General features: G+C 44.9%; 1 protein-coding gene across 1 annotated transcript in view; it reads right to left on the bottom strand.

Annotated features, from left to right (window-relative positions):
- The window catches only part of PRRT4 (proline rich transmembrane protein 4), a 47,041-nt gene that overhangs the window by 20,164 nt on the left and 12,809 nt on the right, over positions 1-14,068 (bottom strand). Inside the window, exon 2 of the mRNA XM_044291149.1 lies at positions 8,837-9,813. Within this exon, the coding sequence (XP_044147084.1) occupies positions 8,837-9,737 (901 nt within the window). The 5' untranslated portion in view covers positions 9,738-9,813. The remainder of the gene's footprint in view (positions 1-8,836; positions 9,814-14,068) is intronic.

The following is a 14,068-nucleotide window of genomic DNA, read 5'->3' as shown; positions in this document are numbered from 1 at the left end:
AAAAAAAGTTGTGTCTGCATCAAAAACCCTGAATGCGTGGCAACACCCTTACACACGACCGTTGTATGTTTTACGGTCTGCAAATTGCGGATCTGCAAAACACAGATTTTGCGGAATGGAACAGCTGGCCCCAAATAGAACAGTCCTATGCAGACAATAATAGGACGATTTTTTTGTGGAACGGCCATGTGGACATCCGGACACAGAATGCATGTGGAATCATTTCAGTTTTGTTTTTTTTGTGTGGCCCCATTAAAGTGAATTGTTCTGCAGACAGTATGCAAAGAAAATTGAACGGACACAGAAAAAAATACCTTTGTGTGCATGAGGCCTTAGTGTGGGATTTATTACATTCACCTTAGGCTGGGTTCACACCTGAGCGTTTTACAGCGCGTTCCTACGCGCTGTAAAACGCTCAACAAGGAGAAACCAATGATTCCCTATGGGAATGGTTCACACTTGGGCGTTTTACAGCGCGTACGATCGCGCTGTAAAACGCCCGACGCTCCAAAAAGTACATGAGCGACTTTTGGGGCGTTTGTGGCCATAGGACACTGTAGTGAATCACACAAACGCGCGTCAAACGCGCGTTTACTATTACAAAAACGCGCATAAAAATGCGCGTCAAAAACGCGCGTAAAACGCGCGTTTGCGCAACGCTCAAGTGTGAACCCAGCCTTAGGGTAAACCTCGGCCCACACCCTCTTCTTTCACAAATCTGGTTCCTGTCCACCTTCTCCTGTTTATTTACTGTGTCTATATGTTAAATGGGTCTGTGTTTGCTCTACAGCAATTTCGCTCCATTCTTTCCACCTTCCCCCCAGGAAACCATTCAGACCATTCCTTACTTAACTCCACAGGGCATCATTTTAGCCAGGGATGGACAACACCCGCAGCCCCTCTGTGTTTTACTTGCCCCCAGGACTTTGCATTCCTGCCTACATAATACCCATCTGCAGATAACGCCGTCCATATTACCTGCACTAGCCCTTTCCATTCATTTTAATGCTCTTATATCCCATGTGACTGTCATTATATGACTGCCACGGCTCGGACAGATCAATGGGTCATAGGTCTTTTTGGTGTGTGTCACCGTGGTGGCAGAGACGGATTGACAGAGGATCAGACCCTTGCGTCCGTTAATCAGGGAGTCAGAACTATATTATCGTGGCATAAATGTGATTACTATACACAGAACATATCCGCTGACAAACTAATCTAATTGTGAGTTTATTTTCAGATGCCCCAAATAATCGAGTTAATCATCCTTTCAGCATCTAGTGCTGTGCACGGGGAATAGACATGGATAGTGCAGTGATGACTGAGCCCCCAGTAACAGCCTAAAGGACCCCCTAACTGTCATACTGCATTAGGCTGGGTTCACATCACGTTTTTGCCATCCGTTTAACGAATATAAAAAAACGTATAAGTTAACAGATGCCTTAGCCTGATGCCATACTGTTCACAATAGAGTTCCATTGTAAAAAAAGACATATTTTTTTTACCAGACTCTGCAGGATACAAAATCGTGGTGTGCCGCGCTTTTGTATCCTTTTATTTTTTTTAAAGTAGCCATTAAAAGGATGGCAAAAATGGGATGCGAACCCACCCTAACTTACTGTACGTATTGTAGTATCACCCTCCATATCAGCCTACATTTTTGGTAGGTCTTGTCTTTCGCCGTGTTCTTCAAAGACTCTAAATAAGGGGCAGACTTTCAGCCTCTTTCACACGGGCGTCCCTAATTTGCTCCGGATGCGTCGCGTGTGCATTGGGGTAAACCAGCGCGAGTGCGCACGCAATTTCAGTCAGTTTTGACTGAGATTGCATTGCGTTGTTCAGTTTTTTTCCGCGCGGGTGCAATTTGTTTTGCACGCACCTGATAAAAAACTGAATGTGGTACCCAGACCCGAACCTGGACTTCTTCACTGAAGTTTGGTGTTCTGTAGATTTTATTATTTTCCCTTATAACATGGTTATAAGGGAAAATAATAGCATTCTGAATACAGAATGCTAAGTATAATGTCTATCTTCATTCAGCAGGCCCTGCGCTGACATCATCAAAGATCCTTTTGCAGGTCCTCAAAGAAGAAGAAAGAAGATGATGTCGGCTGCGCGATCAAGAGGACGAGGTGAGTTAGGGCTCTTTCATACCTGCGTTCTTTTCTTCCGGCATAGAGTTCCGTCATCTGGGCTCTATGCCGGAAGAATCCTGATCAGTTTTATCCTAATGCATTCTGAATGGAGTGAAATCCGTTCAGGATGCATCAGGATGTCTTCAGTTCCGGACCGAAACGTTTTTTGGCCGGAGAAAATACCGCAGCATGCTGCGCTTTTTGCTCCGGCCAAAAATCCTGAACACTTGCCGCAAGACTGGATCCGGAATGAATGCCCATTGAAAGGCATTGATCCGGATCCGGCCTTAAGCTAAACGTCGTTTCGGCACATTGCCGGATCCGACGTTTAGCTTTTTCTGAATGGTCACCATGGCTGCCGGAACGCTAAAGTCCTGGCAGCCATAGTAAAGTGTAGTGTGGAGCGGGGGAGCAGTATACTTACCGTCCGTGCGGCTCCCGGGGCGCTCCAGAGTGACGTCAGGGCGCCCCAAGCGCATGGATCACGTGATCGCATGGCACGTCATCCATGTGCATGGGGCGATCTGGCGTCACTCTGGAGCGCCCCGGGAGCCGCGCGGACTGTAAGTATACCGCTCCCCCGCTCCCCGCTCCCCGCTCCTACTATGGCAACCAGGACTTTAATAGCGTCCTGGGTGCCATAGTAACACTGAAAGCATTTTGAAGACGTCTTCAAATGCTTTCAGTACACTTGTGTTTTTCCGGATCCGGCGTGTAATTCCGGCAAGTGGAGTACACGCCGGATCCGGACAACGCAAGTGTGAAAGAGGCCTTAATTATTATTATTTTTTTTAGTTTCCTCAATCAACACTTTACTAAGCATTCTGTATTAAGAATGTTATTATTTTCCCTTATAACAATGTTAGAATACAGCTCTATTGAAGTGAATGGGTCCGGATTCTGTGCGACTCCCCCTCAAATTAAACAATTAACATCCAGCTCCACATTGAGTCACTTTCTCGGGTAGATGCCTAAGGCCCCTTTCACACGAGCGAGTTTTCCACGCGGGTGCAATGATTGATGTGAACGCATAGCACCTGCACTGAATCCTGACCCATTCATTTCAGTGGGTCTGTGTACATGAGCGTTTTATGTTCTATATTCTGCGTTTTTCACGCAGCCTTGGCCCCACAGAAGTGAATAGGGCTTCAGTGAAAAATGCATTGCATCCGGAAGCTAGAGCGGATGCAATGCGTTTTTCACTGATGGTTATAAGAGATGTTGACTGTAAACCTTCAGTTTTTTATCACACGCGTGAAAAACACATCAAAACGCATTGCACCCGCGCGTAAAAAACTGAACAACTGAACGCAATCGCAGACAAAACTGACTGAACTTGCTTGCAAAATGGTGCGAGTTTCACTGAAAGCATCCGGACCTAATCCATCACGCTCGTGTGAAAGGGGCCTAACAAGTAATATGTGCCCCACAGCGCACAAGCCCGGGCAGTGAAACCATGCAGGGGGCAATGCAGTTCAGAAACCATTTTTGGCAATGGATCGATCTCCATTCAAATAGTAACATGTGGGGTCATTTATCAAACTGGTGTAAAGTAGAACTGGCTTAGTTACCCATAGCAACCAATCAGAGTCCACCTTTCCAAAAGAGCTGCCACAAATGAAAGGTGGAATTTGATTGGTTGCTATGGGTAACTAAGCCAGTTCTACTTTACACCAGTTTGATAAATCTCCTCATAAATGTTTTACCTGTTTGGGTTTTCCACCATGTTGAGGACCTGTGTGTTTAACTCATTCATTATGTCCCCATGAAATAATAAATCTGGATCATCCTTTCTTATAACTCTGCTTGTCTGCCATCCCTCGGTTATTCCTATTAGAAGTTTATGAACACATGAAAAAATGGTCATTACTAGTTTGGGGTGTCCCTGCAAAGTCTGATACTATCCAATCAGTGTGGACAGTGCCAGACTGACAAGGAGACAAGGAGAAGGGTAACATCCAGTTGTAAATGTATTCATACATTTCCAGGGGGAATTACAGAGGAATGGCGCAACACAAAGCCATGGGAAAAGATACCATAGCATTCCTTTTTCATGAAGACTGTAAGTGTTCTCTGAAGCAGACTCATCAGGAGAGGCGACCATACTTTCCCTTGTCTCCACACCAAATATCTTTTCTGTCCTGAAGGTACTACCTGCATATTCTTAGAACCGCTCCCATATTTAGGGTAGTAGTGTTATGAAGGAGGCCATAGACACCATTTTTTTGAATAATAAAAAACAGCAACTGTTCCTTATGACAGTAAGGGCTCATGCACACGAACACATGTATTTTGCTGTCCGTAAAACATGGATCTGCAAAAAATTCAGATGATGTCATGCGCCTTCCATATTTTGTGGAACAGAACGGCTGGCCCCTAATAGAACAGTCCTATCGTTGTCTGTTATGCGGACAATAATAGAACATGTTACATTTTTGGGCGGAACAGACATGTGGACGTACGGTAACGGAATCCACATGGAGTAACGTCCGTTGAAATAAATGGTTCTGCTTAAGGTCCCTAAAAAACGGAACGAACATGGAAATAAAATAAATTTGTGTGCATGAGCCCTTACTGTGTATTCAGATGTTACAGGTGAAGCTTGGTTAAAAGCACATAAAAAATCAAAAGAAATGAGATTTGGGGTTTTACAGGTAAACCACATTTAAAGGAGTTTTCCAGGATTTTCATATTGATGTCCTGCCCTTAAGATAGGTCATCAATATGAGATGGATGGGGGTCCCCAGCCGATCAGCTGTTTGGTAAAATTGCAGCCTCCCCACAGCTGACCAAGCACAGCACCATCCATTAGATAGTGGCTGTGCCTGGTACTGCAGGTCAGCCCCATTCACTTGAATGGTACTGAGCTGTGCCTAAGCCATGTGACAGAGCTCCATGGCCTCTACGTACAGCTGGGTGGACCCCTACCGATCTCATACTGATGAGCTACCCTGAGGATAGGCCATCAATATGAACCAGCATTTGATAACTCATCAGCGCCACCTTTTCACAGAGCAATTATCGAGAATGAATGTTCCTTACCGATAGTTGCCCTGTTTGTCAGTTTGGCCTATGTAAAGTCATCTTAAGGGTACATGCACATGTTCAGGATTCATGTGCGGAGAATCCGCACTGAAATCTGCAGGTGTTCGCAGGCAAATCCGTGCGGTCAATCCGTATTAGTTGGTGCAGATTTTACTAAGTGAATGGAGAAAATCCGGTCAGGAAAAATAAAATAAATTGACATGCTGCGAATTTTCAAATCTGCACCACAGGTCAAAATCAGCGTCGTGTGCATTGAGAATTTCAAATTCTCATAGAATACAATGTACAGCACATGACCTACGGTGCAGATGCAAATCAGCGCGGAAAATCCGCACGCAATCCTGATCGTGTGCATTTAGCCTAAAGGGGTTGTCCAGTTTCATCATTAGCTGATGCTGATGGACGAGAGTCTGACACCCCACACCTTCACCCATGTAAAACTTTGCATCTTATCTGATCTTGTATGAGACATTTTGGGGTCATTTATCAAACTGGTGTAAAGTAGAACTGGCTTAGTTGCCCATAGCAACCAATCAGATTCCACCTTTCATTTTGGACAGCTCCTTTGCAAAATGAAAGCAGGAATATGATTGGGCAGCTGACCCAGTTCTACTTTACACCAGTTTGATAAATGACCCCATTTATGTCTATGACCAGCTTTACATTTTCACTCCGTTCTATCAAGTCTCATATAAAATTATAACTACTTTTTCCACAATATCAGTTTCTCATCTTAGTACCAAATAGACATGAGAAATGATCCCTCCTAATGAGGTAGTCATTGTAATAAAGGATTATGGAGACTTGTCACAGGGGTAACTCATTAATCTTTTAGTCTTCGGCATATGCAAGAGGTTAATTCAGTCCTATTATGTGGTACAGTATCAAACAGGAGGAAGAGGGTATCAGTGACACCTCGTCAGACACTTGTGCCAAGATGTAGACCAAAGCTAAGGTCCAGAAGGTGAATCTTTAGCCCTAAAATAGAAGAGCTGCCTCGCTAGCTGATATGTGAAGTAAAACGTATTTTCGGTGCTCGCTCAGGAATGACTGACATCAACCCAATATAATCAAGTAGCAAACAAAATGGGGTTACATAATAATAAACCATTGTTGTCAGAAGGTTACGAGATCTGATGTTCTTCAGAGTTGAGATCTTGCTATGGTCCTCGGTGGTGTTTAGAGGCTACTGAGGTAAATAAGTGCCTGCAGAATTTTCAATGAGACGACGGCAGTAACAGAGAGGATGCTGGGTAGTGTTAGTACCTGGCCAGCATACTGATCAGCAGAGGGAAGGACTTGTGCGTCTCTATGTGTCGGTTATATTTAACCAATGCTACAGCATCATAGCAACAGCAGTGCTACAGCTCAGACGGCTTCACCACTACTGATAGAATGCAGAAAGCCAGCGTTCCCACTGCAATGCAATGCCAGCTGTGTGAATGGCATCCTATGATCAACCAGACAGTAAATATACAGTAATCAGTCATCACAAGCTCTATAACATACTGACGGCACAACCTGTACACAGTTCTCCATGCGTTCTGTATAATGCTAGGCATGCATGGACACCCCGAGGGTACCACAGCCTAGCAGTCTGAACAGATGTAATGCAGATCTAATAACAACAACCCCCACCTATACTTCTCTCTCTTAGACCCATTGTATACACCTGCGGAGGTCATGTTTGTATAAAGGACACATTCTGGAGCAGTGGAAGCCTCCCCATTAATACACTATGCAGAAAAAAAACATCAGTGTATAGGAACAGGCTGAATAAATAGGGGCATCTATTTCCCACTAGTCTAGATGCCCAGAGACGTGTCAGTTGGTCCTCAGCTGGTGCGATCAATAGTTAAATGAAGCACATATTTGAGAATTGATCCCTGGGCTCGTATTTTATGCTCAGGGTAAGGTCACATGTTCAGGTTTCCTGATGCAGTTTTGGAAGCCCAAAACAGGAGTGGATCATAAAGAAAAGCAAGTAGAACATTTTTAAGCTTTTGACTTCCAAAACTGCATCAGGAAGCCTGAACGTGTGGCCGTACACCTACAGAATTCTTTGAGTGTGAACGAATGTGGTAGGACTATCTTTAACGCAATGTGAAGGATGGTTCTACATCATTCTACATAATCCTACGTACAGGTGGGCAAAAAAAAAGAAGAAGATATTGATGCACTGCAAAGCTATATTATAAGGGTAAAATAAGAAGGCAAAAAGATGGAATGGCCAAGAGTTACAAGCAAATGGACGTCTCCTACTGGTACATGTCATTGGACGTTCGCTGCAAATTCCTACTTGCCTATCCACTACCAAAGCCAGTTTGATGAAGGTCTTTCATCCAGCCACCCCAGCAGATATCTACAGAACACTACACTGGGGGCACCAGCTAAAAAGAATTTGCGAATCTACCAAACTGCTAGGTACTTCTCTAGGTGGCAAAGAAATGGATATTTACAAAGGCAAAGCTATGTGGAGATACTAGCATTTCATTTATATACTGTAGTGTTACTGGCAGAAAGCACCATTTGAGGTTGTGTACCCTCTCAGCAGACTTCTCATTTTTTACAGTATTTTTCAAGTCTACAGATACATTTTGAAAACTCTCTTTTTGTAACCAAGGTCCATACTATGCAAAAGAAAAAGTCAAATGAATGTCAATGAAAACTGTAAAATAAAAGCCTACGTATGGACGTTGTAAGAAACAGAACAGAAATTGTGTGGGTTCTGAAGCCATGGTTCTAGAATGGTATTCATGATATGGGTGTAGTATGGGTGAGCATATTAAAATAGCCAAATATTACTCACTTCCTCTACTCTGATCCTCTAATAATCCTTTGTCAAAGGATTCTTGAAAAGAAACAGTCAAAAGAAAGCTTTGGGTGGAGAGATAAATGTATTGTTCGTGGATTATATTACAAACCAGTGATGTTAGTAACTGGGACAGGCTGATATGCTGGGATTTAGTATTGTCAAAACATAATGGTGGAACTGTTAAAATAGGGACACTAAACTTATGAACATCTGATCAAAAATAAAACCACTGCATCACCCAAGGATAAAATGATAGGGTATGAGGAAAAAATTACATTTTGGTAGAGTTCAGTATATGCAATTCATCAGTTTCTTCAGTGAAAAGGAGAGGGCCTTATGGGGTAAAAACATATTTTCTTAATTGTCTTCTGCAGCCAGCATGTATTCTCATACATTGCAGGCTGCTCAGTAACGTTCGGTGTGAAATCCTTTAGACGATATTTCTGATGGCTCAGTCTGCAGATCATCTCTCTGCTCTCCTGAAAGTTCATAAAGCTGACATCCCTTCTGATTTAAATTGATCTTATTTGGTTGTAAGGATATCATATTAGATCTGCATTTAGGGAACAGAGAGAGGGGCTCCGGCCTCACTCATCACAGATCTCATTTGACGGATTTCACACTGAATGGGACTGAGCAGATTGCAATGGGTAAGAATTCACTCAAGCTGTAGAAGACAAATAGAGCTAAATGAATAAACAAACAATTGAAGATATGTTTATCCCATAATAGAACCAATGCAATAAATAGGTTCTTCTAACCAAACCTCTTTCTCTTTTCAACACTTAAACCACACAAGTAATGCTTTCCTGTCTCTTAAATATGGCAATATGTTTCTTACCAGTGATGTTTACTGTCATTGTTGATGCTACGTTAGATACGTCCTCATATGTTTGGTGGACATCTTTCTCTGCTGAGACTTCTAAGATCTTATCAGGAATTACTTCAGATATAACAAATGGTGCATCTTCAGTAGCATTTACTTCATCCATGTTATTTTCTTTAGTGGGCACTTCAAAAGATGCCATTTCAGTGGGTTCATCTTCATGTAGCCGAGAATCAGTAACTGCTTGCTTGCTTATGTCCCAGATATATGGCAGTGAAGAGTCTGCATCCGTCTGAGGTCCAGTGCTACTCAGAACTGTTGAATTTACAGGCTGTACATCATCCTCTTCAAGTAAAGGGTATAACAATGTTTCCAAGGAGGTTACAGCCTCTGGAATTAGTTCTATTGAAACATTAACAGTAGTAAAGTCAGGCGTAAAGGGTAACTGTGACGAGATTTCAGGCCAAGGAGATGCTGATCCATAAGAGTCTGTCACAAGAGGCACCATTGGAGGTTCTACAATAGCCACCACTGTCCGGTGTCTGTCTGTTAGCTCATAAATTGGAGTGGCAGTCTGCACATATTCATCTGTTTCCTGGCTTTTGTCAAGTAATAACATATCAATCTGAAGTTGGTCTGATTCTAGAACTGGTGTATTATAGGTTGGACCATGCACCAGATACATATCTGTGTGACTTTCATCAGAAAATGAAGCTTCATTATCATCAAGCCATGTAGGTGCCTCTGAAGGAGGATATTCTGTCACTGGGGCAAGACCAATTGGGGAGAAAGTACGTGATACAATCAGTTCTTCTTCTGACGGTGAGAAGTCTTCAGTGGGCGTTACCTCCTGAAGGCTTAGGCGTATGCATGCCAAAAGGAAGATGTTCACCGATGTCCAGTGTGACAAACCCATGATGTCTCTTCTTCTATCAACATCTACCAGCCAAACACAAGGTCACCGTGGCTTCACTTTTCTTTGACAGCAGAAACTAGAAGGCAAAAAAAGAAAGAACATTACAGTGAAATGTCCAGGATAACACGCTTTATATTGTTGTATGTCAATGTGTTTTATGCCACCTGAGAAGGAATTCCAAAAATGATTTGAACGAATGGGCAAATGTCTATCGATAATTTTGAGAAGGCATAGGCTTCACCAGTGGTGTAGCTAAAGGCTCATGGGCCCTGGTGCGAGAGTTCAGCTTGGGCCCCCCCTTCCCTCAGTACTTTGTGGGCAGGCGCAGGGAAGCACATAGCCTTCATGTTGCCTGAGGCAAAAATTGCTTCCAGCCAGAGGTGTAACTTGACAAGGATGCACTTTCTATAATACCGGTGTCTTCTTATGTACCACAAGGGTCTTTTGGGCCTCCTCAGGCTCCTGGGGCCGGTAGCAACTGCTACCTCTGCACCCCCTATAGCTACACCCCTGTACTACTTTACAGGTACTTTTGAATATTGTCCAAATTAGGAGTTGAGTAAAGATACTCATACACATTAAAGGGATTCTCCGGGAATAAAGGTTTTTTACATAAATGCCTGCAGTCTTCCTCCATAAATAGAAGAATTATACCTACTCCCACCACTCCAGTCCTCTGTGCTGGCCCCTGCATGCCCATGTCCCGGTGACCAGACTGTTTACATCCAGCAGTGTATGGTCATAGTCAGATGCTCTGCTGCAGCCCATAACTGGCTTCAGCAGTGATGTGCTGCAGCCCATAACTGGCTTCAGCAGTGATGTGCTGCTTGTGGCCATGTCACCACTGAAGCCAGTTATGGGCTGCAGTGGAGCAGGACACCATGCACCACTGGATGCAAACAGTACGAGGACTAGAACATGGATATGCAGGAGCCTGCACAGAGGACTGGAGTGGCAGGGAGCAGGTAAGTGAGAATCTTCTATTTATGGAGGCAGGTTGTGGGCATTACTTGTATGTAAAAAGTCCTTATTCCCAGAGAACTCCTTTGAGGTCTTTTCACATTGTGCTATTAGCCTCAATTAAATCTACATACTGGAAAAAGGTCAAAGTTTCCATTAAGGAGGACCTGTCACCACAAACTGCAGTGCAATCTGCAGGCAGCATGTCATAGAACAGGAGAAGCTGAGCAGAGTGATATATAGTATATGCATGCAGCTGTACCGAGCCTGCAAATGTATGGGGGGGAGCGATCAGGAGGAATAGCCGCCTATAGTGTAGGTAAAATGTACTGTATCTGTTTCAAATCCAAGCTGATTATACAGTATATAATGGTATACACTTCTTAGCTGGGAGAAATATTAGGTCTGCACAGGTTTACAGCCTCTGGAAACAGGCCTTGAGAATGGTGTGGAATTGAAAAAATGTATATCTGACTGTGTTTACATCCCGTTTTTGTCCCACATTTATTAACATTTTCCAGCAAAAAAAGGTATATGTTAACCCAATTTTTTTTTTTGTCCATAGGAACCCTATGGTGATGGATGCCACTGTACGGCATCCATCAGAGGCATCTGTTTATTATATACCGTAAGTCATGTCTATATGTTTCAAGGGGTTCTTGAGTTATTTTTAACTAATGATCTATTCTCTGGATAGATCATCAGCATCTGATCCGCGGGGGTCTGACACCCGGGATCCCCGCCGATCAGCTGTTTGAGAGGGCAGCTGCACTCCAGCAGCGCTGCGGCCTTCTCACTGTTTACCACAGGCCCAGTGACGTCACGACTTGTATCACTGGCCTGGGCGCGGCTAAGCTCTGTTCACTTGAATGGAGCTTAGCCCCGCCCAGGCCAGTGATACTAGTAGTGACATCACTGGCCCTGCGGTAAACAGTGAGAAGGCCGCGGTGCTGCTGGAGCGCCGCTGCCTTCTCAAACAGCTGATCGGCGGGGGGTCCCGGGTGTCGGACCCCCACCGATCAGATGCTGATGATCTATCCAGAGGATAGATCATCAGTTAAAATAACCTGTAGAACACCTTTAAACATAGGTCAAAAACGTGATGTGAACACAGACAGAAAGTTCTTGAAAGATAAAAAATGTGAGTAGTAGTAAAAATTTTTAATAAGTAACTTTTAGTGTCAAGCACTTGAGGCTACATAGGTGTCTTCATTAGGAAAGGTTTATCACCATATCTAAAGTCACAACAAAATATTATTTATATGAATATTCAACTTCAAGATGCTCGCGGCCTAAAGCTGTAACATTGGATTTGAACTCAAGCGTGGTAAGACTTATCTGTGCATTATCATACTAGTGAAGCAGTGGACTGCAGGTGTTATCTACATGGACTCTGGGGATCAGAAGAGAATTCCAGTCTTATCTCACTGGAGACTCAATGACCAGGTCACCGGATTTCTGCGGGCAAGAGGATGTGTCTGAGCGAAATCTGCATTCCTTCTGAAGATATGTGTGAAGGCTTTGGCCTGGATTTGTGGGAGGGGCTGAGGTCCGCCTCCAGCCTATTTAGGGCACCCCTCTACCTGACTCCTGCACCGTCCGAGGTCTGAGCTTTGAAGGAGGAAGTCGCTGGTGGAGTTACTGGAGAGTTACCTGCGAGTTGCTGAGTCTTGGAAGTTTTGCCCGGTATACTATGAGTCATCCATACGGTACAGCTGGGGCCTCACGGTTGCCCCCTGTACCGGCTCATTTCATTTCACCAAACTTTGCACTCATGTCACAAATTCTCGTTACAAGTCACTATCATTTCATGTCTGCGGTGCAGCACAGGGCCTCACGGTTGCCCCTGTACCAGCTCGTTCATTTCACTTTTTCCTTGTCAAACCATGTCACAGTTTCACTCCTGTCACGGTTTCATGTTGCTACGTTTTCCGATCATGCATGCACACGGTCACCACATCACATCCCCACTCCCAGCGCTGCCAAACACGTTGTACCAGATCCCCATGGCAGCCACCAACGCCGTTCCCCTCCTCACCATCATCCCACACTTTCCTCCCCCTCACACACAAATATATATATGCATCAGGCTGTCACGTGCATGGACCATTCTGTTACTTTGTTGGGCAAGTTGTTCCCCTCGCCCAGCTCAGCGGCGCGCCCGCCCTCCCACAGTCACCAGTGGCTCACCGCAACCCGACCGCTCCATGCTCCCCCTCCGCGCGCCGCGCCAGCGCCGCGGTCCCTCTCTTCCCCGCATCTCCGTCCTCCTGCCGCGCTGCCAATGGCGTCCGCCGCGTCCCGACGCCCGGTTTGCGCATGCGCGGCGGGGGCGCGGCGCGTGCGCGGCCGCGGCGCATGCGCGGTGACCTGCGGCCGGCCGGATGCCGCGCACGTGCGCTGTGCGGGGGGGAGGGGGAGCCGAGGGGTGCCGCACATACACCCCTGCACCAGGCACCTCAAGATTCGGCTACCGCTCCCCTCCATCAGCCAGCACCTTCAGGAGGGGGGCGCCACATCCTCAAACCTCAAACGTTCACACAAAGCACCAGAACACCCGCATGGGAAAATAGAGGAAAACAAAAACAAAACCAATATATATAAACTCGCCATATGGGAAAACAGAAACCCGCCACATAACACAAAAAAAAAAAAAAAAAAAAAAAAAACCCCATATGGAAAACAGAAAACCCGCCACAAAAAAAAAAAAAAAAAAAAAAAACCCGCCACATGGAAAAAAAAAAAAAAACGCCACTTGGAAAAAAAAAAAAAAAAAAAAAAAAGCCATATGGGAAAAAAAAACCCCGCCACAATTAAAAAAAAAAAAAAAAAAAAAACCATATGGAAAACAAATAAAAGAATCATCACAGTCAAACTACTTTTCTTTTCTACATTTCACACCACATCCACCATACCGGGTCACCATGGCAAGTCACGGCGCAATCCTCTCAGGTCATGCCAACGTCCAGACCACTTTTTTTGGCTACCAGGTACGTACACCTGCTCAATCGTCTATTTTTCCTACATTTCACTCCATCCCGTTAGGGTCAGCGTGCTGGCATTAGGGGCATCGGAATCCCACTAGAGTATCCCCCTCTTGGCTCCGCCATCAGTCAGTGGTCCGCGAGGCCAACACCCCGCCTCACACGCTCGGAGGCAGCCACCCATCGCGCCACTCGTTAGTAAGCCGCCTCGCTGTTGCATAGAGAGGGCCTCACCTGTCACTCCCTTTCCCTAGTCCTGTCTTACAAGTCACCGAGAGGCCTCACACTCCTGCCACCACGTCAGTGGCCTCATCAACCCCTCGCGCCAACTCATAGATAGTGCCTCTCAAGCCGCTCGGCAATTAGCAGGGCCTCATCTGTCACCAT

The sequence above is a fragment of the Bufo gargarizans genome, chromosome 1, assembly GCF_014858855.1.
Source record: "Bufo gargarizans isolate SCDJY-AF-19 chromosome 1, ASM1485885v1, whole genome shotgun sequence".
Lineage (NCBI taxonomy): Eukaryota > Metazoa > Chordata > Amphibia > Anura > Bufonidae > Bufo > Bufo gargarizans.
The sequence above is the reverse complement of the archived record's forward strand: the minus strand, read 5'-3'. Positions and strand labels throughout refer to the sequence as shown.